At 38.1% G+C, this 25,260-nt stretch overlaps 1 protein-coding gene and 1 pseudogene across 1 annotated transcript; both read right to left on the bottom strand.

Annotated features, from left to right (window-relative positions):
* Positions 1-8,253: 8,253 nt before the first annotated feature.
* Positions 8,254-15,727, bottom strand: LOC147323220 (putative carbonic anhydrase 3; annotated as a pseudogene).
* Positions 15,728-19,273: 3,546 nt separating this feature from the next.
* On the bottom strand, positions 19,274-25,122 carry LOC147323219 (uncharacterized). Its single transcript, XM_086303467.1, has 6 exons — positions 24,093-25,122; positions 21,889-22,007; positions 21,654-21,725; positions 21,491-21,545; positions 21,372-21,408; positions 19,274-21,276 (listed from the first exon to the last, which is right to left on the bottom strand). Exons 1-6 carry the CDS (start codon positions 24,934-24,936, stop codon positions 21,255-21,257), a joined length of 1,149 nt encoding a protein of 382 aa, XP_086159593.1. The 5' UTR covers positions 24,937-25,122; the 3' UTR covers positions 19,274-21,254.
* Between the last annotated feature and the right edge of the window lie 138 nt (positions 25,123-25,260).

Raw genomic sequence — 25,260 nt, 5'->3', positions numbered from 1 at the left:
TAGGTGTCATTATAAAAAGGTGAAAATATGACGAAAACTGCACCTTGGGCAGACGGAAAAAACACACAACTTTGGACAGAAAGGTTACGTAAAGGTTATTACAGCCTCGTGCAATAAATATGATGCATGTTTTATAACAAGACGGCTGATAAATTTAATCCAAACAAGGCATTTTGTAAAGGGTACAGCAAACTTTTTCTTCAAAATAGTTTCGACTTCAATCTCAAAATGATCAAAATGATCGTTTTTCTTAATGTGGCCTTAATACTGTGTCGTGATGATTAATGATCTCACTTTTTTCATTTATTGTTTTACACAATCAGGAACTGTTTTGTTTTTGTTTTGTTTTTTTTGTTTTTTTGCCTGTCCCGTTTGGCTCTTTTGCCATCAGAATTGTTGTCTAAAGGCAAAGAAAGATGCCCAACGGATTTACTTTACCAAATTGACCATCCCAGCCTTGCCGTAATGGTCCATTTGATTCACCTTTTATTGTTTATTTTATTTTCACTTGCTGAATACGGGACAGACTTGACTGGGGGAAAGAAGGGGAGAAAGAAAGAGGGAAAGAGAAACAGCTGAGAAGAGGGACGGGGGAGAAGGGCAAAAAACAAAAACCAACAGAATGAGCGGAAAAAAAAAAGAAAAAGAAAAAAAAATGCATATATCGATCACCTGGATCACCTGTTGAGAAAGAAAAAAGAAAACAAGCAGAAGAGAACAAGAGTAATAGAATAAACAACATCACAATGATATATGGGAATATGACAGTAAATACTAAATATTAAACATTATTGTGCAGCACATAAGATCAACAGAACACAGTGTGCTTTGAGGTAGGAGCCAAAAAGGGTGTAGTTTGTGGGTGTGATCACCCGTGTGTACACCTGTGAGCATGGACGCGCTTGTTTTATTTTTTAAAGGTTCCTTCATGTAATGATCTGCTAGAGGGTGTGTGTGTGTGTGGGGGGGGGGGGGGGGGGCACAGCCCCGTCCTCCAGGGCATGAAGCAGGTATGGAGGAGATCAAAACTCCAGACATCCAGAGGCCCCCAGAACACAAGAGACCAAGGAAGACCAACAGAGGGGCAGCTGCGCCACTGTCCCAGTAAGAGCTGAGGAGAGTCCCAGATGAGGGCTCACTCAGCAGCCGCGGAGCAGAAGCCAGGGGGGGTTGCAGTGACGCGCCCGTGAGCTCCGCCGGCAGCCAGCTGTGCTTGAGTGACCGAGCCCCAGGCCGTGAGGCCGGGGGCACCCCACCTCCGAAGTGGCCCGAGCGAGCCCCAGGCTCCAGGCCCCGATAAGCAGCCACCAAGGAGTGAGCCGGTGTGTACCTGGGCGCCCATCCCCAGACACAAGTCCGCCACTGGCAGGGGAAGTGGTGGTGGGGGGAGATAGGCCTCCAAACCTTGGAGGGCCTGAGATGTCCCCAGAGAGGTGGCGTCTGATACCCAACCTGACATATAGACACAGACATACAGGCACACACAGATACAAACATCCATTCCCACCCTCATGCTCTCATATGCACGTACTCCACACTCAACCAACGTGGAGACAAACATAAAGAGACGCTGTACACACGATCACCTCTGTCTCTCTTCCACAGCATGTCTTTATCCTGTCTTCCTTCTCTCACCCCAACCGGTCGCAGCAGATGGCCGCCCCTCCCTGAGCCTGGTTCTGCCGGAGGTTTCTTCCTGTTAAAAGGGAGTTTTTCCTTCCCACTGTCGCCAAAGTGCTTGCTCATAGGGGGTCATATGATTGTTGGGTTTTTCTCTGTATCTATGAAGCGCCTTGAGGCGACTTTTGTTGTGATTTGGCGCTATATAAATAAAATTGAATTGAATTGAATTGAATTGAATCACACTCCCCAAGCGTACTCTACGAACCGAGTCTAGGTACCCTTGCCCCTGGAGGGGGGAACTGCACCCAGACCCAGGTGGTGTTACCCTTTTCCCTTCGGTGGGGAGAGGCAGACCGCCCCGACTCCGCAGCAGCAGGGAGGCCCCACACCCCAGACCGCAGTCGGACGGCCAACTCCTCCTCCTAGCCCCCTGCAGGCCGCAGAGAACGGGGGTGGAACTGTGCAGTGAACAAGAATGAAAACCGTTTGACAAAGAGGGAGATTGTTTTATCATCGGTTTTTTTTTTTTTAAATCATGTTCTATTTGTGTTTTCGTGTGATTGTGTCGATTCATGAATAATAAGACGATTTAATGCGACTCACTGCTAAAACAACATATCAGTCTTTGCCTTGGTAGGACTGTTCCTAGACACCCAGTAGACAATTACAGACAGCATGCTTTCCATCATTCAGGAGCATTTATGCTTTCCTATGTTGATCTGCATGACTTTTTTTTTTCTTTTGTGTTTTTCTTGAAAGGTGATAGGTGTGAATGCATGACAGTTAAGTGCAGGTGACAGCTTGGGTTTTGAGTAGCGATCCATCAATAGTGTTTTCAATGCCAATATTTTTGTTTTAATTAAATGACAAACATTGCAACTAACCAGAATGCTATGTGGGTAATTACACTAACAAGTAATCTTAGATCTCTGCTACAGTTTCTTCTTCTTGAAAGATCCTGGGAAGCTGGTTGAACACACAAAGCTTTGCAATACGATAGACGTATTGATAGACAGTTCGAGTGTGTTATCACCCATCCAAATCAGTAACAGGAAGACAGCAGCATCTGATTGAGAGTCGTTGCTGTCATTAAAATGGAATGTTGTTTTTTTTTTCAGTTTTTCAAATTTCCCACAACCGGTTTTTAGTGAACACATGTGACGCTGATATTTCCTGCATACATGTAACCAGGAACCACAGCAGCCTGTTTGTCATAGCTTCACTCTTCTGTCAAGACTAATCAAAGCCATTCAGTTCACAGTTATGCCTTGTGTTAATAATTATTTCATAATTGGTGGGACGGGGATGTTAGAAAGCAAAACCTGATTCATCAGCTCAAGCCACCTTCTTCCATTGTTCAATTGTCCAGTGCAGACAGTCCCATCAGCAATGTAGGTTCTTTTGGTGGTCTTACACATTTTATGTATCTTGACCAGCTTTTCATGGTGGCATGAAGCCAGCATATATGTTTCTGCTCACAACTCTGATATCATCTATGATGGTTGTTCTAATAAATCCTGAAGCTACTGTTTTTTGTTTTTAATTTTATATATATCCAGTTTCTGGGTGTGTTTTGAGTTTATGATATTTTAATGGCTCATTGCCCATTTCAGCGTCATAGAATATGATGTGGCTTCTTTCAGCTTTTGTTGGATTAAGCATGTTTCGACCCGTGCTGGAAATTATGACTTGTTCTATTCATTGAAGGGAACAATGTAAGTTTGTAGTTTTGATACATCAAAATATCAGATTTAAACTTCAGCGTTTTGTTGCCAGGGTGTTGTGAGATTACGAGTCAGTGTTAAATGCATCATTTAAAGCCGCAACACTCAGCTGCCTTAATCACTGCCCGTGTGTTTTTTGTATGTTTGCTCATATATGGAAGCATATATGGATGTTTTTGGAGGAAGTGACCAGCTAACCTTTGCAAATGCTGCCTGCTCAAGTGTTTCACAAACTAATTTATTGCAGTCCATTAGACACTTGGGGATCTGCGTGCATTCTGAACTTTTTGTGAATACCAAATATATCATGTATATCTGTGTTTTCAAGATCCCTTGAACAACTTGTTCAACTTTGTCTTTGCTAAGAGGTCAAATAACAGTACAGTCCATCACATTCTTAGTGGCTTTATAGATTAAGAATAACCAGCAAAGAATTATTTATAGACACAAGTTATGGTCACAGATTATCTCTTTAATTTATGGGCAAGCACTTGTCAGAGACCCTATATATTTCTGAAGCATGCACTGAAGTTAACATGACTGAAGTACCTCTAACACTTGATTTTGAAAATTCACAGGTGGTTGATGTGTCTTTAAATGTTACATTTTTCATTTATCTTCCTCACAAGAAATCTGGAGGAAGCAAGGCAGAGGGGAAGTCTAGAAATTTAGACTGTTGTTCATGCTAAGTTGTTCAGTTTTACATTTTGATGAGATCAAAAGAACATCTTATGAAAATTCAGTATTACTCATGCTTAATTTGATCTTGGGTTTTAGCATAAAGGAAGTCCTTTGTTTAAAAAAACAAAAAACAAACTACGGGCTTGATTGAATAAAAAAAGACTATTGTCATTATTCCCCTAAATGAAAAAACAATGCAAAAAGGATACAGTCGGAACATTCATTCCTTGTATTGTTGAGTATTTCCTGTATTAAAAGATTATAAGTAGACAAAACATAAAACCAGGAAACCTTCCATTTAGCCAGGTAAGCTTGGCACAGACAAGAGCCAAATCTCAGCATTTTCCACTCCCCCCTTTTGATCATTCATTGGTTGCACAAGTTTATCACATCTACAAATATGAAACAACAGAACTGTTTTCAGATGGAATAGGCACTGTCCGTGTGTAGCAATGGTCATGAGAAATAAAAACAGATTTTAAAAAATGCATTTTGAACTAAAACATCTGACTCTTGAAATTGGGATTTAGTCAGGTCAGTCAGATACCTATTCAACCCATTATGTGTTTATGCACCTCTTTGCATATTGGTTATTATCCTGTCTTCATCCACCCAGCCCCACCAGTCATGTCAGATGACTGCCCCTCCCTGAGCCTGGTTCTGTTGGAAGTTTCTTCCTGTAAAAAGGGACGTTTTCCTTCCCACTGTAGTAAAAGCTCTTGCTCATAAGGGATCATTGATTGTTGTGGTTTCTCTTTAACTGAATTAAATTGAATTGAACAAAATAAACACTGGACATAATAAGACTGGTGACATTTATAGTTTATAATGGTGGTTGGATGTGCTAGGTTAAAAACTTCATTCTTAGTTTTTCCGTGGTGCAAAAAGGAAACTAGCAAGAAAACAATAAGGGTGCTTGTAGATAGCAAACTTTGATACATCAAAAAAAGTGATCTGCTTTTCTCCTGAGCATTTTCCTTAGCCTTTTTTTGTCCCTTCGACACATTTTTTAAAATGTATTTTCTTTACTTTTATCTCTTTTACTTTCTAGTATTTCTTATAACTCTGTTAGTAGTCTCGGACTGAAATTTCCTCCTTGTGGGAACACAAAATGTGTTACTCAAACATGCTGTAATTTGATCTTAAAAGAATGTGTCCATAGGTTACTATTTCAGCTCAGATTTCTTGGAGCTATGGAAATTAATCACAGCCACTCTTATTTTCTCATGTTCAGATACACATTGTACTAAGAAACTTTATTAATACCGTCCAAAATACTAATTCAAACTACTTTAATGGAAAATGGACTGGTTTTTATATGGCTCCTTTCTACTCTACCTTTGAGTGCTCCTGAAGCACTCAAAGCCACGAACCACCAACCTTTCTATTAGTAGATGAGGCCTCTCTTCCCCCTGTACCTCTACAGCTACTCTTCACAGAAGAGTTGTCAATAGAATATTAGATTTTGGAAACAAATCCTGATTAAGCTAAAATAGAATTCAAGAAAATGTTTGTTTTTGTTTCCAAAACGGTCAGCTAACAATCATTTCAGAATAATTATCGAACCAGCAACAACACTTAAGTTGTAAAAGAGTGACACATGATTTACTTGTTTTTTGATTGTGGGTGATCGTGGCTCAAGAGTTGGCAGTTCGCCTTGTAATCTGAAGGTTGGTTTGAGCTCCGGCTTCGACAGTCTCGGTCGTTGTGTCCCTGGGCAAGACACTTCACCCGTTGCCTACTGGTGGTGGTCAAAGGGCCCGGTGGCGCCAGTGTCTGGCAGCCTCGCCTCTGTCAGTAGCTACAATGTAGCTTGCCATCACCAGTGTGTGGATGGGTGGATGACTGAATGTAGTGTAAAGTGTTTTGGGGTCCATAGGGACTAAGTAAAGTGCTATACAAAGACAGGCCATTTTTAGAAAAAAATGTCTTGTCTTTTTTTTTCCCCTTTTTTTCAGATTAAAAAAAATATAAAAAGGTTTGTGTGTACGGAATGATAAACTGTTGAAACTGTTGAACCAAGAGTGAAATAAATAAATAAATACATGAAATGAAATCTGTTTCTGTTAAAACTAATCATGTTAAAAGATAATAACTAATAACTAATTCTGCCAAAAGTGGTCAAATATCCAGTCAGAATTATGCCAGACGTTTGTTGTGGTGGTTATTAAAGATGAATGCTGTACATGATTCCACCCTGGAGAAAGAACAGTTCAAAAGAGTCATTAAGAGCCCCAAATTACCATGACACTCCTGCCCATGATGAGTGCAACCTTTGACTACAACAGCACATATTGCATGTCATTAAATGTTGTCTTCTTTCTCCCATAGTTTGTCTTCTTGTCCTTCCTTCTTCTTCCTCCCTGAGTCTGGCTCTGCTGGAGTATTTTTCAAGTTAAAGGTGAATTCTTTTATTTCCATCATTGTTGCATGGTGACAAGTACTTTGATTTATCACCATGAAAAATATGATTACGTAAGCACACATTGTACACATGCAATGTCTGTGACACTGTTTGTTTTCACTTTGGCATTCACAGGCAACTTTTCTAGTTTTGTTGGTTTTTTTGTTTGTTTAATCAACCAGTCAAACCTATTGGAAGAATGTGTTATATCATATGTTACTATTTTCAGTCCATAGCTTGCTTAGAGCTGCACTGATAATTTTCCTTTGCATGTCCCTGTTTATGTTTTCTCGTGACCAGAAGGTTTTTAAACTAGAAAGCTTTGTGAAACGCTAAAACTACTTTCTGAGAAGGTTTGTGAGCAGAATACTGGTCCTGGGTTTTGGAAACAAATCGTATGTAGTTGTGAAGTTAAATCAAAATTAAAGAAAATGATTTTTTTTTTCATTCATATTAAACTTCTAGAGGTGTGTTTTGTGCTTATATGGAGATATCTAATTATGATATGTTGCTGCTATTTTTGTATCATCATGATAATGTTGGCCAGGGATGGTCTAAGGAGCATGGAAAGAAAAGCATCTGGACTTCAAGTTTTCTTGAAGGCGTTTCACCTCTCATCCGAGAAGCTTCTTCAGTTCTAAGTGCAATTAATATTCCAAATTTTAAGCCCTATAGGAGTGTCCGCAAGAGGGTCATTGATCCTCTACCTCATCACACGAGCCAAGGTGTGAAAACAGGTTTGGGTCACAATCAGCCAAGGTTTCGATTGGACCCATTGTAAACCTTGCCCAACCCTATCATGTGATTTATTGTTTTATTGGTCCAGGATCAACATTGCAATTGATCGACCAACTGATCAACCACATTGTTGCGGTGTCGTAACTTTGCAATGTGGCGGGAAAGAAAAAAATGCTTTGGTTTGCCTAATGCCCTAGAACAAAGAGTTAGGTTAACTGTTACCCAAATTTAAGTAATTCGTCTTGGTTTGCTGATGGTTGCTTTTAAAAGCATTAACTAACTTCTTGGCTAATGCTAATTGAACGCTCAGACCACGTCATTTGTCAGTTGTGATGTTGTTCCTGGATCAGCAGTTATGATGACGTAAAAACAACACCAGCACAGAGATATCAGATCAGTTCCTAGTACATACCAGTCATTTCATATAGAAAGAATCAACCACTGTGTAGAGGACCTAAACTTAAAGGATAAAGGGCAGCTATAGGATGACATACTGTGATATTCCAACTGTATTGGTACTTAAAGATGACACATTTCTTTTAACTTTGTGCCATTATGATATCAGCGCAAAATGCATTTTAGGTTACACCACTATACGCTAAAGGTCATGCTCAATGCAATTGAGTAGAGATTACGCAGGTTATCTATGTCTAAGTAACATGGGGCACCTAGACTGGTTCCTGATCAACTGTAGTTTTTGCTGACATAAAAGTCAAACTGACAAAAGACGGCACTCCCTCGTTACTTTTGTTTGGCTGACATACTAATCTTGATGTTATTAAAAGTAACAGCAACTTCAGAGTAACATAGAGCCATGTATTGTAACGGTTACAAAATAAATAAATGGATCAGATTCACATTTACATGGCACCAATTCAATTCAGTCCAATTCAGTTGTATTTATTGCTAATCATGGCCGCACAGGAACAAGATCTAAGCACAAGATCCATAGAGGCTGGGGTCAACCACAGGTACAGGAAACTCAAGCTCCCAGGCCTCTGGTAGAGGACCCGAGTTTGAAGGAGCTTTAAATTCCCTCCTCACTTTATATATATTATATCAAGCATGTAAGTGAAATGAACCCTAGCAGACATGAAGCTTCAGACCTGTAGCGTCATATAAGAATCACACATTTCAATTTGAAACAAGTGGGGGTTTTTTTATATTTAAACTGGCTAGAAGAATACATTTCCCACTGCTAAAGAATAGTGTTTGATTTAAAAATATACTGTTATACTTTGCTTTTTGTATAGCAAACATATCACCTTTACTAAAGAAAAGCTTTTTTAAATAGTGATTTTTTTTTTCCTCATAAGATATTTTTTTGATGAAGTAAAAGAAACAGCTATTTTATAGCAACTGCAGAAATATTTTTGTTACTGGTAACTGTAACTGGTAATCTCAGTTTCAAGGTTTAATATCATGGCAGTATGACATGAATCCCCTCAAAGTTTTATAAACTGCATTTCTGCTCACACTAAAATCAACCAATAATAATAATACAATGAAAGTAATGAAAATTACATATTCAAATGTCACCAATGAAAAATCACTTTCCAAGCTAACATATAAAGAACCTAATAAGTGCAGCACAGTATATTCTTCACAGCAGTTCTTGGCTGATCTAAATTATATAAAATAGACACCGGTGCTGCGTACCAGCAGTAGAAACCATAACAGATGTCGAGGAGTACTGTCGAACGCTGCCAGCTGTAGTTAGGATTGTTCTGGTATGACAGGGCTGTGTGGGTCGATACACATTGAAATATCCTGTTTGATTAGGGAACATCTTCATCTGGTGGGTTTAAAGGGAAAAAAAGATCTTTTAAGACATATTTAATGTTCACATCATTATTTGATGTCTATGTTCCTGCACTGGAATACATGCTCCTGGTTTATTGGTGCAGAAGTGTAACCTGTTATGTAATCTGCTAACTGCTGGCGCCTGTCGTGGAAGCCTCATAAGGGTTGATGAAAAGGTGACCTCACCTGACGCATGTACAGATTGCCAAAGAATGTGTTGAACTGTTGAAGACAGTCACATGATTTTTCTCTTCCTGCCCAGCACTGATTAGTGATATACTGAGAGCAGCTGATTTCACAGATAACTGAAAGTGTCATTCACACCAGAGGAAACCGAGCAGATGAATCACTTTACCTGAACCAACATTATATTGACTCTATTTGAACGTAGTCTATCATAGCTTATTGTGCTGTGGTGCCGTTCTATCACATTATTGCTATGAAAAAAGTATGGTATTTTCTTAAATTTTTTTATGATAGTAGATGCGCTTGGCTTTTCAGTGTGTGTTGTTAAGGTCAACTATCACAATCATACTCGATCTTGGTCACCGATTTCAAGTCTAACAAGTTTCCTAAAAACTGTTCAATACCGTTATCAAGTCAAGGACAACATAAAAAAAATCAATATTTACAGTGAAATGTAGTCAGCATTTATTAATTAAGAATAGTTTCCTACATGATATATGCATGTTGGTATGCATGAAAGTTATTCCAGCTGAAGGCCAAGGATCACGTGTTTCTGATACATTCTGTTTTTAGGTATGTTTCTTTTGTGATATAAAGTTGCCAACATTAATAATATAAAACATACCATAGCTTCTCTCTGCTTTTCTGGGATTAAACATACTTAAAACTTGGCTAGAGATCATGACCTGCCACTAAAGAAAAGGGAGACATTTTGGATTTTCACAAAACCAGCTGTCCAAAGGACTGAACAGTGAACTTTAAATGTAATGACATAGTTTACCTAGTAAAGTTAAACACAATAAAAGTTTAAAGTTGTTACTATTCATTCACTAAAGATTCCTACTATTAACTAATAATATTTGCACTGAATAAACCTATATTGTTTTAAATCTATAGTGTGTTGTGGTATCTCTATAGATAATAAGGAACTAGTAAAAAAAAATCACTGTTTCGTCACTGCCCATGGGAGAGATATTTTAATATTTTATATGATAAATTCTTCGTGATCAGTGGTTTAATCAATTTAATGTCTTAGCAAAGTGATAGCAGACCTGTACCTTTTATTTTTTTGGAAATCCCTCAATCAGAACAGAGTATGTCGCCTTTAGATGGAAACTCATGAGATAACGTCATGCTAACGTCTAAATCCATAAACTCTCAGCTGAAGTGGCTGACCGTAATGTCACGTGGAATACACATTACCGACTCTCTACCATCAGTATTACTGTTCATTTCAAGATACAGCTGTTGGTTAAAATGTTTAAAAATTGCTTAAGACTGAAAGAATGTGCAATTTTGTAGAAAGTAAAAAAGGGCTGGTTTCTATATAGTGCTCAAAGTGCTTTATACAACTTGCCTCATTCATACTCACTCACACAAACACTTTTTTCTATGCCTTTTCTAATTAAGTCCTTTTTGCTGTTCACACACGTTCATACTTGGATAGGTGCATTAGAGAGTAACTTGGTGTTAGTATCTTGCCCAAGAATATTTAGCATGCAGGGTGAAGAAGCCAAGGATCAAACCACCAAGCTTCCGATTAATGGATGACCTACTCTACCTCCTGAGCTACAACAACCCCCAAAAAGCATTTGTTCCCTGTCTAGGTGCCTCTTAATAACAATCAGCCTTCTCATTGTGTAAACACAATTCAGTACAAAGGGAATATAGTAATTTTAACCATTGTACATAGGAATGTCAAACATCTGTATTATTACTCCCATTTTTCTTCATCTGGCATACTATGCAAAGGCCTCAAGGCTGAATTACCTTTTTTAAATATCTGACATTACGTATAACTTACCAGGTTTAAGTCCACATTGATTGACTCTTTAAAGATTGTCCAGACAACTGCTTCACTGCATAAAGGTGTGGTCAGGGAGCCACTGTAGCGGTAGTATTCATGGCGGTTCACATCACCAAGCAAGTCATCAATGGAGATATCGTCTGTGACCTTCACTGTTGTACCTGCAAGGAAGTGAAAATGCACAAGTTGCAGTGATCTGCTTAGGTCCTCATTCAGAATTTTGATTTTATATTCAACAAAGTACATTTGTGCTCACCAACTTTGTGGATCTTTGAGCGATAGCTGGTCAGTTTTTTCCAGGCGTTTGTCTTAGATGTTAGTGCTGATGTGGGATGTGTCTATCGAGACAGTTATATTGGATAATTAGAAAGAAACTCAAACATATGGGTTGTAGTTTAACAAACTTAAAAAATTAAAACATTAAAAAACACACCGTTGCTGTTCCTGATACAGTGCTCCCATGAGAGGTTCTCTTGGTAGTATGGGTGGACTAGAAAATGGATATTAACCCTCTCGAGGCAGGCGTTGCCGATTTGCAACAGTTAAAAACTAACAACCTGATTACCCCACATACATATTTTATGAGGTTTTTTTTACTCAGAAGTACCACTGCAGGACTTGGTTGTGCATTAGCAACAAAAAGTTTAATTTGAGCCTGAGAGGGTTAAGACAAAGTGTTTACAGACAGCTTATGCTTTCTTTTTATAGACCTATCAATCACTTCAGGGTTTTTTGTTCACTTTTCTCAGATTTCTGTGGAATTCTGATAATCATTTAGGTCAAATGAGCAGAAAATATACATTTTTTACTTTAACTTTCAGAAATGGATTTCCGTCCTTGAAATAAAAACTGTCATCAGCCACCAGCATGAACTGCACTGTCAATCAACAACACTGAGTGCCTGAGACAGTGATAACACAACTTTGTGCGTGGAGCAGGTTAAAATGGAAACTGTTTGTCTTTAGATGAAATATTGATGTAATGTTGTACGTGATGGCACCTGTCAGTCAGTGGAAACTATTATTTGGAATTACTTCTGCCCTGTTCACATTGCAGATGCCGTCAGAAATTTGAGTATAGTATAGATTTAGCTTTTTTTGACATGTACGTGTTTGGTACATTTATTACAAGCACTCAAAGGTGTTTGATACCAATAAAGCACATATATTGTTGCTCACAGTTTCACTTGTCCAAGTTTTACCTCAATAAAAAATCCCAGCACTGCCAAGCCATCAGGTGCCTGTAGTGCCTGATCCAGGGTTAAATCCTTTTTCTTGCTTACAATGTGCATCTGGACAAGAAAAAGAATTAATGGAATGAAGTATAAACAGGTGTGTGTTTGGTTATAAAAAAAAAAAAAAAAAGCTTAATCTTTGTCACTACCTCCATTGGGTATCTTATTGAGTTCACAGTATGCTCTGAGCCTTCAGATGTATCTGATGTGTCACCCCATGGAAGTGGAACTCTAGGATGGTATAGTCATGCCCCAAACCTCCTCCTGACACCTCCATCAAATTTCTCACCAGTACACACTTCACTGGAGGTTGTTTGAGAACAAAAGAAGAGAATATAACAATCATACTCTTTGATTTCTGTGAAATAGATTGTCATTGTAATGTAACATCTTGTAATGATGTAAATAAGAATGTTTACATCAATCATATCCAAAACAATTGTGCATAAAAAAAAAGGCATCAAGATTGCTGTCTGGCACAACATTGTTTGTGTTAATGTTGATGGGTGACTGATATGTACCGCTACAGTGGGAGCCGGGCAGAAGGTGCCAAGAAGGTGGAGTGACAGCTATTTGCAGAAAACATTTTTAGGACAAGTCAAAATCAAAATGGAGTATAACCTGCATAAAACTCTACAGCTAAATGTGCTGATACATACCACAGTGATGTGGATCATAACACCATTCATCTGAAGAATGGAAAAATGGTCATATATGTAATGTGCCAATTGGAGTTATAAAAATGCATGAATCATTTATGTGTTTTGCAGCTTACGGGGAGTCAGAGGAGTTCCACGGGAGGCATAAACGTGACGTTTATGAAGAGGTTGTGTAGGTCGGTAGATATTAACCAGCTTTGTTTCCATGGGAAACTTCTTTATCTGAGAACAGATTACCAAAGTTTTATCCACTGTAATGTTACAATCAAAAATGCATTTTGAAATTGTTAATATCTCCTGGTGCCCTGGCAGCACAAACACTTCTTTACTTCTAGCGTATGACTGAGTAGTGCACATTCTGAGAGCCTGTACTTTGGTGTAAGAACAAGGAAACATATTTTTTAATCATAACTGAAAACAGACAACATATCAAACATTTTACATGGAAAATATACAATTTTAAGAATTTAATGGCAGCAACACATCTTCAAAAAATGACACAAGACTATGTGACATCCTGTCTTCTTATGGCAACAGTCCAGAAACATCTGGGAACTGAGGAAACCAATGCTGGACCTTTGTAAGGGGTAAGCTTTGGCCATTTTTTTCATTATACTCCTAATGTGTAAAAGATCTAGACTCAAGCCAGACCACAGCACCCAGACTCCTCTATATTATGAAGTCAAGCTGCTGTAATAGATTTAGTATATTGCTCTATATAGTAATTGGAAATATGTCAGAGCTTTCTTGGAAAAGATGCCATCCAGATGGAAGAATATGTCACTTTTAAACCCATATCAAGATTTTAGTACCTGTGTTGCCCTTCCGCATCTGCAGGTCAATTTCATAAGTGCTAATGTAACCCTGTACAACCAGACATGCAGGCTTTTGAACTAGGTGCAAATACCGTTCCAGTCTTTTCTTTAGTCTAGCAGCTTCAGCATCCATGTTATCTAAGTTGTCCCATTTCAGATTTTGATTTATTTGACCACAGAACAGTGTCCCACTTAGCTTCAGTCCATCTGAAGTTAACTTTGATCCAGAGACGACAGCAGCATTTCTGACAGAGTTTTAACTTACATTTGTGTAAGGCATGGAGAACCGTGTTCACAAACAGTGATTTCCGTAACAGAATCATGACTGTTTTAAATGCACAAAACCTGAGGGCCTGAAGATCACTGGCATCCAACAGTGATTTTTGGCTTTTGCTGTTTTGACCCTTCTGCTTTCTTCTACTGCTACTGTGGGGATTTGGTTGTGAACTGTGTCAAACATACAGCACCATCAGACTGCATCTCCATAGCTCAGTCAAATAACTTTCAAATAAATGTCTTTACTGCTTGTTTTATCTGCACACCTAAATTGAACAAAGACACTTTTTTCATGTCAAGATGAGTTGCAACCAGAGGCATCCTTTAAAAACCTTCAGCTCTTGTGAGGCTTTAGAGCACTTTACTCTACAAAATATGTAAAGAGATTTTGATTTGCAAATTTGTGAAGCCTACTTTATTATGGGGCATTTTGCTGTTATGTCAGTTTACTGTTTATGTCATTCTGCTGTCCTGCCAGACAAGATCAGCTATGGTAGATTTTCTCACATATGAACACAAAAAAAGCACAAAATTAGACCTGATGTCATAAAAAGTAGCTGGTACTTGGAAGAGGCTACTGGGGTTATTATAGATTTGTAAAACCACACTAAAAACGAAGTCTGAAAAGAACATTTTTCTGAAACAACAATACAAACTACACTTCAGAATAAAATTAAATAAATAATAATAATGCACAAAATTGTCTAATATTTTTTTAAAAAAAGGAAATGCCCCACCTAATGATGCGTTGGTGCATTTAGTCACTGAGACTGTGAACTAGCTGCCTTATTCATATTGTAATCCAGGTTCTGGACATCTTAAATCTTGCCCTGACAATGATCCTCATAATTTTTTAGCAAATCTGTTTTGAAATCTTACTGAAAGAAAGCAAATCAAAAAAAGAAAGAAAAGAAAATAGGGGGAAAAATAGTAAATACAAAACTCTAATAACTGTGGTGTATTTCTTCTGTTTCCACAAAAATAAACTCTCAGATGTCATCCTCCTATCATGCCTGTCAAATCCAGGCTAATGAGGTGCTTTATAATCTTACAGACTATGCACACAAAAGTGTTGTAAGAGATTTGCATACTCATTGATGCCTTAAGTTAAATTCAACGAGTCATGCATCTACTGAGTCGCCAGACAAGTATAGGGCCTACGCCTCACTAACTGCAGACAGCTGACCACCATTAGGCAGATAAGGTGACAAGAAAGACCTTGTTGGTACAGACAGTGGAAATAACATAAATAAAAAGGCATGATTATCAAACAGAACAATCAAAGCAGACACCAGCATGTACCAGCGTGTTCCATTGGTATGTCACGTGTGCTTGGCTGCATGTTTCAGTTTTCTTCTGCAAATGTTTGTGATTCCAACACAGACTGGATAACAGAAGAATTTCATTTGCCACGAGTCATTTGCAGGTCAAGCTATTCACTATAATTAAGTGATAAATTAACTGATATCTAATACATAAATTAACATAAGAAGCTTTTTCTTCAGCATTTTCTCATACAGCTTGGACCGTTTAGTTAGTTGTGTTTGTGTTAAAAGGTGGAGAGAACATTCATATTTGCAGATCCCCTTACACGATCTTTGCTCCTCTTGTGCTAAAGAGAACTCACCAGTTCAGTGTTGACGTGGATTGGCTCGTGAAAGATTGTCCACACGACTGCTTCGTTGCAAGCAGGCGTTGTCAGGGAACCCATGTATCGGTAGAACTTTGTCAAATTTACATTTCCAATTAAGTCATCAATAGAGATGCTATGGTCTAAACTAACCTTGCTCCCTGTGGAAAGATTAGAATGAAAGAGACTTGAATTTAAAAGGATAAATAAATGTAATCATAAAGTGGTTTGCATTTTATATTCACTTCAGTGCATGTTCACAAAAGTCAAGAGGCATGGTTTGTCAGCTACTGTCTCACCCTCTTCTGCTTCATGACTTTACAAACTTTTATCGTTTGACTTCAAAAATAATGCCACATACAGACAAAGAAGTCAAACACAAATTTCCTTTAACTATTGTTATAACTGCAACAACAATGGCAGGCCATTCTTCTAATCTTTCAATATTCTTTTTTTTTTTTAAACAAAGCCATTGGAACTCTAGTGGAAGAAAAGACCAACCCTTGTCGGTGAGGTTTGCCAGGTATGATGTAAAGTTCACCCATGGCTCTGACTCCTGTGGACTTCAACTCTACATTATGTATGAATGCTAATTATGTTAATACTTAAAAGCCGTCAATGTAAACCAGTTTTATAAGTGTCGCCTATTTAAAAATAGCAGCGAGAAGTCTGGGGCATACAGACATTTATAAAAAAAACCAAGTACAGCATATCCATCTGGATGCTCTGGAGGGGCAGTGAGATGATCCTTCTGAGTGACTATGTGCATCTGGAAGAAAGTCCAACAACTTATAAGGCAAAGCAAAATATAGAAAAGGAGTTTAGATGTCAAGCAATGAAGAAACATTGTACCTCCGTTGGATATCTGTGCTCATAAATCATGTGCTCTGAGCCTGGATTTTTTACATCACCCCAGTGAAAGTGAAACTGAAGTCCTGTATATGTTCCACTGAGTCCACCTCCACTCACTTTAACTTCATTTCCTTTCAATGTGCACTCCACTACAAATGGTATAGATTGTTGTAACTTGGAAAACGTTGTATGTTTATGCAGTTTTAGTTAGATTATAAAGAACATAAACATATTTAATTTTGACAGAGGTGGCTTTGAAGTCTTTCTTGAGTTCGCTATTACTCAGTGTATCAATAACAAAAAAAATAAATCCTTCCACTTTAGATTTGAGATTTTAGGAAGGGGAAGCATCTCAGTATTGTTCTCAGTGGAAATTTAGTTTATTCTATAAAGATTAAGATTTAAAATGAGCATCAAAAAGCCCTAAAATGATCACTTGGATGAGATTTGTGATCCTCATTCTTTTACAAAACTCCATGAAGAAGCTGTCAAGATCAGACAACTGTTCATTACTGTACTCAGGGTTAAAAGTTTGACAAATCATCCTACCTTCACTCTTCCAGTCTCAGAGTTCCAAGTCTTATGAAGAGATGTGTTGGTTTCAATTCTCAGATTAAAAACTTTTGTCCGCTTTCAATGAGTCCATCAGTGAGAAAGGGGTAAGAAACTGCCGCAGTACACTTCAAGATACTTATCTATATCTATCAATATATATATAATATGCTAAACAATGGGAGGACACCCCCGTGTATAAACAAAGAGCAGTATAGGGGAGACACACAACATGGTTGAAGACACTTTTACAAAATGTGGTATTCAAAATAGATGCATCAATAGGAGTGTACCAGTTATCTGGTTAAGTCAGTATGTTTAACTATATTCATTCTACTCCAATGCATCACTTAGGTGCTTATGTGTATATGAAATCATATATTTGATCCCAGAGGATGGAATAATTAAAGAAATGGACGAAACAAGACAAAACCCCAAAACAGTGCATACTGCAACAAAATGTATTCATTCCAATGGCAATACATTTTTTTCTAAAGCACAGCACAAACAAATCTTGTTATGTACAAGAATTTTCAGATGCTCAGCTTACAAAATGTTTCATAGGAAATAGAGCTGTTTGTCGGGTTTCTTTTTACAATCCAGAAAAACCACCCTTAGTTTCTATTACTTCTAGATGAGACAAAGGTGAAAATATAAGAAAGTTCTTATTCAAAACACTCTGATTTGGTGCAGTGACAGGTCCCTCACTTTGTTTTTTTGTATAGAGTTCATCATTTGTATTATCATTTTTTTAATCACAGAGTTGGACAACCAAGCCCCCATATACAGTGTTCGGGTCAAACAAAGCTGATGGTATGAGCTTCATATTCAGATGACATTTTTGAATTTGATATCACTCCTGTATTTCCTGTGACACTATTTAAAACATTCCATTGGAAAGTTGTAGGGCCCCCAGGAACAAATTAAAGTCACTGACATGGAGATTTAACCTATCCATTCATGTGACACATCAATCAAAAATAATGATACTGAGATAAAAACAAAAAACAATACCACTAAATCTCTATTATTGAAAAGGGAAATGAAAAACGTATTCCAAAGTGCAAACGTTATATTTTAAAGAAAAAAAAAACATTGAAAGATTTATCCTACCAACAGGTGCCTATTAGCATTCAATACAACCCCAATCATGTGACCATCCACAAACTATTATCGAATAAAATAAAACTATTATACACAAAACATTGACAAATGTTAAGATAAGCAAATAAATTAAGACATGATTCCTACAAACCGCAGTATTTACACTAGTCAGCCAAAAGTGGTGACAAATTTATTAAAAACCAATTGTCAAATTTCATTCATATGTCAATTTATTACAAAATATTGATAGGTAAAGGTACAGAGATTTACAATTTGTTATCACACAGACCTGTTACCTGGTCATGTTTAATGTCAACCACTGTGTATACACACATCACTTTGGTAAGTGAATCTACACAAAAAGGGTTTCTGTCCTTCATGTCCTCACACACTCATCCCTATGCTTTGTTAGGCCCAGTTCTCTTTGTGTTTATGCAGAACGGAAATACAGCAAACACACAACACCTTTTTCCAAAACATTAAAGATGATGGCGAGGTATGGAGTAAACTGACACAGTGACAATGATTGTTTATTAAGACAAATGATTGTGCGGATCAGTGAAAGACTTGATCTTGACATGACAATGTTCATGATTTTTACAATTTGTTGGTTGTTATTTTTCTTATTTTCTTTGTCAATTCACTGACAAATGAACAAAGATTTTTTAAGTAGTTGGGAAGCACAGAAAGATCGCACCTGACCTTACTAATTTACATAAAAATACATTATATTATTTAATCATCTGATGTTTACTTCTGAGTACAGTATATCAATTTTTCCTGTTTACTTTGGTTCATTTGTCACAATAAGTACTGCCTCTTAGTCTGTGGCAGTATGTCGACAAAACAAGCACAGTTGTTTTGGTTTGATCTTAAAGACAACAAACCGCTAACAAAAAAGACATGGATCACAGAGTCCCTGTTTGATTGACACATTTGCATGTTTACTTGTTGGAAAATATTTTTAAAATGTTGGTATCAAGTTTGAACTTTGATTTGGACCATTTTTCCTTTTTGGTAATCTGTTTTTTACACCTTTATGTGTGTTATGTAAGACTAAGTGCCTGAATTACCTATTGAGAAATATAAGTCATGACATCTGACATTTGCACCGGTGCCTTACTGGCTTCCGGGTTTTATTGTTTACAAAATCTTTAACTCACAACTTCCGTTTCTGAACCCAATTTATTGTGAACCATTTAGAGACTGTAACAGTTAAATCGCAGAAGCTAAAGGATACAGATGATGCAAAAAGCAACCATGCTAAACACATTTTTATTAAAAGAACTAAATGTTTTATTGGATAATGGCAAAACAGTTCTTTTTACAGTGTTTTGCATTAAATTGTACTCTAACAGGAAGCAAGCACAAGAACTCAAAAAGGACACAACATGAGAAATTGCAATTTGTCATAATGTTCATGGTCCTTTTTTCCTCTAGTGCAGTCACACATATTCCTATCAAGTATATAAAGCATGATATATGGAATTATGTTGCAAAGAAAAAAATACAACTCTAAATATGCCTTTATTTTAGATTCCTGAAAGCAGCCACCCTTTTCTTTGTTGATAGCGCTGCAAACCGTTGGCATTCTCTTAATGAGCTTCATGATGAAGTCACCTGAAATGGTTTGACTTCACAGCTGTGCCTTGTCAGGCTTCATTTGGGGAAATTCTTGCCTTCTTGATGAGATTGGGACCATCAGTTGTGTTGCGCAGGAGTCAGGTTGGTACAAAGCTGACAGCTCTATTGGACAACTGTTAGAATTCAAATTATGGCAGGAAACAATCAGCTAAGTAAAGACAAACAACAGTCCATCATTACTTTAACAACTGAAGGTCAGTCAGTCAAGAAAACTTTGAATGTATCCCCAAGTGTAATTGTAAAATCAATCAAGTGCTACGACGAAATTGGCTCACATGAGAAACGGCCCGTGAAAGGAAGACCAAGAGTCCTCTATGCTGCTGAGTATACATTCATTCGAGTCACCAGCCTCAGAAATTGCAAGTTAACAGCACCTCAGGTTAGAGCCAAGATAAATACCACACAGAGTTCCAGTAGCAGACAAATCTCTACATCTACTGTTCAGAGCAGACTGCGCGAATCAAACAGCTGCTGAGAAATCACTTCTAAGGAAAAGCAACAAGCAGGGGAGATTTGTTTGGGCCAAGAAACACAAGGAATGGACATTTGACCATTGGAAATCTGTGCTTTGGTCTGATGAGTCCAAATTTGAGCTCTTTGGTCCCACTCCCATAGAGTGAAGGCAAAAGGGCCAACAAGTGCTCAGCATCTCTGGGAACTCCTTCAAGACTGTTGGAACACCATTTCAGGTGACGACCTCATGAAGCTCATCGAGAGAATGCCAGGAATATGCAAAGCAGTGATCAAAGCAAATCATGGCTGTTTTGAAGAACCTAAAACATAAAACATGTTTTGAGTTATTTCACATTTCTTGGTTTACTTCATGATTCCATGTGTTCCTTTATAGTTTTGATGCCTTCAGTGACAATCTACAATATAAATAGTCATGAATATAAAGAAAAAACATTAAATGAGAAGGTGTGTCCAAATGTTTGACTGGTAATGTATATATTATATATCTTTTTTGTCTGCATGATTCATGACAAGCTCCTATATGTCTGTGTGCATACCTGCATGTGTGTCTGTGTGTGCGTTCCATTAACACCATGCACAAACTGTGTCTCTAGATCCAGCTGGATTTCTGAAACCAGAACAGTTATTTTTGTTTTTCAATTTGGTATGTAAATGTGAAGCTAAATGTCAAATTGTGCCCTTTCTCACAATAAAAAAGAATAATTCCCTAAATTCCTAAACCTACAGTTAGAAAAACTCCAAAACCTTACAATCACATAATGTCTTTGGCATAAGTAAAAAGATGACTTTATCAAATTTTGGGACTTTGGTAGAAATAATAAAAAGACAAAAAAAAGTGGGGGGAAAGAGTGAAAGAAGAAATCATGTGTGGAAAAATTGTGCACACTGACTTTTTTCTGTTCTTCTTACAACAAAGAATTAAGTATCATTTAAATCATAAATATGTCTTTGCTTTTGTTTGCAAAATTCATAAAAAGCTTGTGTGGGATGTGGTGAAGTCTGGTGAGCAGTTCCACATTAAAGCAAACGGACATAATTCCCAGGGAGCTCAGAGCAGAGAGGCAACAGTCCTGCAGAAACAAAAGGAAAACTATGTGTAAAGGCAGCAGTACAACAATAATGAATCTAAAAATATCTCTGTGTTTTTAAATGTGAATAGTCTTACTGAAAGAGGGATCCAGTCAGCTCATCAACAAAACCACCTACAAAATTTAAGTCAAACCAAAGTTAATGAAATCTGTGAACACACAACAGTACACCCACAGAATCACAACTAGCACTTACCCGGTGTGCAAACTGTGTCACAAAGAATGGGACAAATGTAGCAGGTTGAACAACCCTGGAAAACAAAACAAACAAAACCGATTAACGCAAAGAGGCACAGGGCAAAATGAAGTGCTGTGTATTATTACAGCAGTTATAATCCTTTTTAAGTCAAGATGCTTACTTGGCAGTGCTCGCAGTGATCAGACTCATCTCCTTCCTCACACGGGCACTTGGCACAGTTATTAGAGCAATGCTACAAGATGGGAAGAAACCACAACGTAGAGTGATTAGTCGTGCATATGGTATATAGTCAGGGCAAATCGACAACACAGGACTTATAATGATGTGTGATTACTGGGTAGATTCACAAAAAAGTCTGTTAATTCCATTACATGTTTTTGTTTGTTTTTTTTTACCTCACAAATGGAGCAAACACTACACAACGATCCAGAGTGGAACTGTGGAGTGTCAGCAGCTCCCTCCTCTTCATCTGAGTCACCTTGGTTGTCCTTTGTGTCTTTACCTTCAGACTCATCTGTAAATGGTTCACAGAATCAGGAACTGTATTCTAATCATTTCAATTCAGTTTTATTTATACGTCCAAATCACAACAACAGTTGCCCAATGGTGCTTTATATTGTAAGGACCAGGGAAAACCCCAATAATCAGATGACCCTCTGTGAGCAAGTGCTTTGGTGACAGTGGACTGGAAAAAACTAACAGGAAGAAAATTGAGAGGTAGCTATAGTGATCGGTTGGGAGTGAGCGGAGGAAGACAGGACAAGACACGCTGTGGAATAGAGCCAACTGTATCTTGTAGAACATTAAATTGTCTAAATAAATATATGATTATAACCCTATATGTCTTGAAAATATTTTGCAGGAAATTCTTGCAAATTCATCCAAAATAAAATACAATTATATAAGTTTTACATAAGTATTCACAACCTTTGTTCAATACTAACACCTTTTGCAACAATTACTACAATAACTGCCAGTTCCTGCTACCAAAACCATCCCCACTGTCTGACACTACCACCGCCATGCTTCACTGTGATGGTATTGGCCAGGTGATGAGCAATGCCTAGTTTCCTCCAGACATTCCTCCAGACATGCTGTTTTCATCAGACCAGAAAATGTTGTTTCTCCTGGCCTGCAGGGGCCTTTGAACAAGTGAAAGACTGTGAATGCGTTCCTGATTCACTGTATCAAAACCTAAGTATTCACATGGGTTTCCAAATTGTTGTGTTGGTGCTAATGATTTCAATTCATTTGGGAGTAATTTACCACTTCATTCATCACTTTTTCAGCCTTTTTGTAGTTAACTGCTGAGAGTACAGTGACTTTGGGCCTTTTGAGCCTCTGTACACAATCCAAAAAGACCTTTTCTAGTGAGTACTGATTACTGCCATTTATTTACAAGTTACGTGTCTAATGTTTAATTCTACTTGATGCAATATTATGGCACAGATGGTCTCTTTTTTTGTATTATATTTTTGTCATAACATCATGTTGTTAGATTTGTATTGTTGATTGTCATTTATGCTTAGAAATATCTACTCATATATGCTTAGAGTGTTATAATCAATGTCATGTTGGTAGAGCTTTGATCCTTAATAGTCTGCAAAGGCTTGGTGTGCATTCCAGAGTGTTCAGGCATTCACACCCACATCCTGGGAGCATGGGAGAGGGCATACCTTCCCTTATTGTTTTATGGTAGGATAAACGTAGCTATGTCAGTTTTAGTCTAAGTACCTTTTGTTTAGATGAACTGCCAGACATCCAGACCGGCAGGTCTGGAAGTCATTTATGGGGTCACACACTGACTCCACACACACACACATACACAATGCACAGGCAAGGTACTCTTTGTGTGTATGTATACGTCATATGTTAATGAACCTATGTATATTCATGTCACCTCCATAAAAGAGCAATGTTACGGGGGAGCGGACAAGACCGACTGGGGTCAAGCAAAGGAACGGCGCTTGTCGTGGTTTTCTCCCTCATATATGAGTAACACGAAGAACTTTGCCTACTTGGTGTTTAATGCTTTTTGCTGTGTAGTTGAATTGTCCTTAACATTCCAGCAAATAGGTTTATGCTACAAACCTATCACATGTGACATGTTTGTTTTTACAAAATAGTCTAAGTAGATTTATTGTAAACAAAGCTAAAATTCCTACAGGTGCTGTTTTTCCATAATATCATTTGTTGTCATTTTTTTCAAGCATGAAGCAATGACTGAAATTTAAAAAAAAAATCCCTTTATAACACCCTCTTTTGGACAAATCTCAAAGTATTCAATGTTTGGTGCTTGTTTGAAGTCTCAAAAGCTACACTGGCCACTAGAAAATAGATGGTTTAGATACTGTTGCCTTCCTGCTGTTGCACAGATAATCCAGTCCATTTTAGGACTGATATGTATGACAGTGTTCCTAAAGTAACCCTAGTAAGCTGAACAATGTCAGAGAGCTACTGTAGAGTACAGAGTCACTCACGGGGTTCCAAAAAATCTCATTATTTGTTGTAACTTTAAATACTGCACCATTTAGTATCTTGCTAACCCATTAATATGTTTCAAAATGTGTGCATGTTTTTTTGTTAAAGTGTGATTCACCATCTTCATCTTCAGAGTCATCCTCATCTACATCCTCTCCTTGAGTTTCTTCACCATCACCCTCTTGCCTTGCTTCCTTCTCATCGTCTTCCTCATTATTAGCTGGGACTTCCTCCTCCTCATCTGCATCTGCCTCCACCTCTTCCTCTTCATCCTCCTCTGCTGCATATTCTTCTTCAGATTCTACCTCTTCTGCATCATCCTCATCTGAAGCCTCACCTTCTTCATCCTCCTCTGCTTCATATTTTTCCTTTTCTGCATCATCCTCATCTGAAGCCTCACCTTCTTCATCCTCCTCTGCTGCATATTCTTCTTCAGATTCTACCTCTTCTGCATCATCCTCATCTGAAGCCTCACCTTCTTCATCCTCCTCTGCTTCATATTCTTCTTCATATTCTTTCTTTTCTGCATCATCCTCATCTGAAGCCTCACCTTCTTCATCCTCCTCTGCTTCATATTCTTCCTTTTCTGCATCATCCTCATCTGAAGCCTCACCTTCTTCTTCCTTCTCAACATCCCCGTTCTCCTGAGAATTATCTTCTTCCTCATTATCAACATTGTCATCTTCCTCCTCTGCTGTCTCCTTCTCATCCTCCTGTTCTTCTTCCACCTTTTCATCAGTCTCTACCTCATCATCATCATCATCTGAGTCTTCATCTTTTTCTTCATTCCCCTCACCAACCTCAGCCGTTTCACTTTCTTCAGCCTCCTTAGCATTTCTATCATGGAGGCTTTCCTCCAGTTCGTTCAAGTCTTGGGCACTTACAATAACAGAGAAAGGGACCTGGGATGAGCACAGCAGCATAAGCAGGAGACCTACCACCCAAAATTTTACAGGTGCCATCTTGGGAGAAATGCAGCTTTGGAATTTGAAGACTGTCTTATTCTTGTTACTCTATTCTTCCACCAAAAACCAAAACAGTTGATGGAAGACAAAAAGCTGCTAAGGCGCAGCAGATTTAGGCAGTGTTCAGGTCTTTTTCCCAGACTCCCGAGAGACGGTTTGAAAAGAAGTGTGCTCACAGAGAGCAGAGTGCCAGGCTTGTGCTGGGAACACAGAGGACACAGTGGAAACACGACTGTGTGTGGCTGGGTATACTTGAGTGACAGAGGCACATGGCGAGGAAGAATGCTCCTGATGCCCTTAACACAGAGCATTAGAGAGGTG

The sequence above is a fragment of the Aulonocara sp. 'chitande type north' Nkhata Bay genome, linkage group LG8, assembly GCF_057382095.1.
Source record: "Aulonocara sp. 'chitande type north' Nkhata Bay isolate Kocher_YH1m ecotype deep benthic linkage group LG8, A_spYH_male_GT1.1, whole genome shotgun sequence".
NCBI classification, from domain to species: domain Eukaryota; kingdom Metazoa; phylum Chordata; class Actinopteri; order Cichliformes; family Cichlidae; genus Aulonocara; species Aulonocara sp. 'chitande type north' Nkhata Bay.
This window is presented reverse-complemented; position numbering and strand designations above follow the sequence as displayed.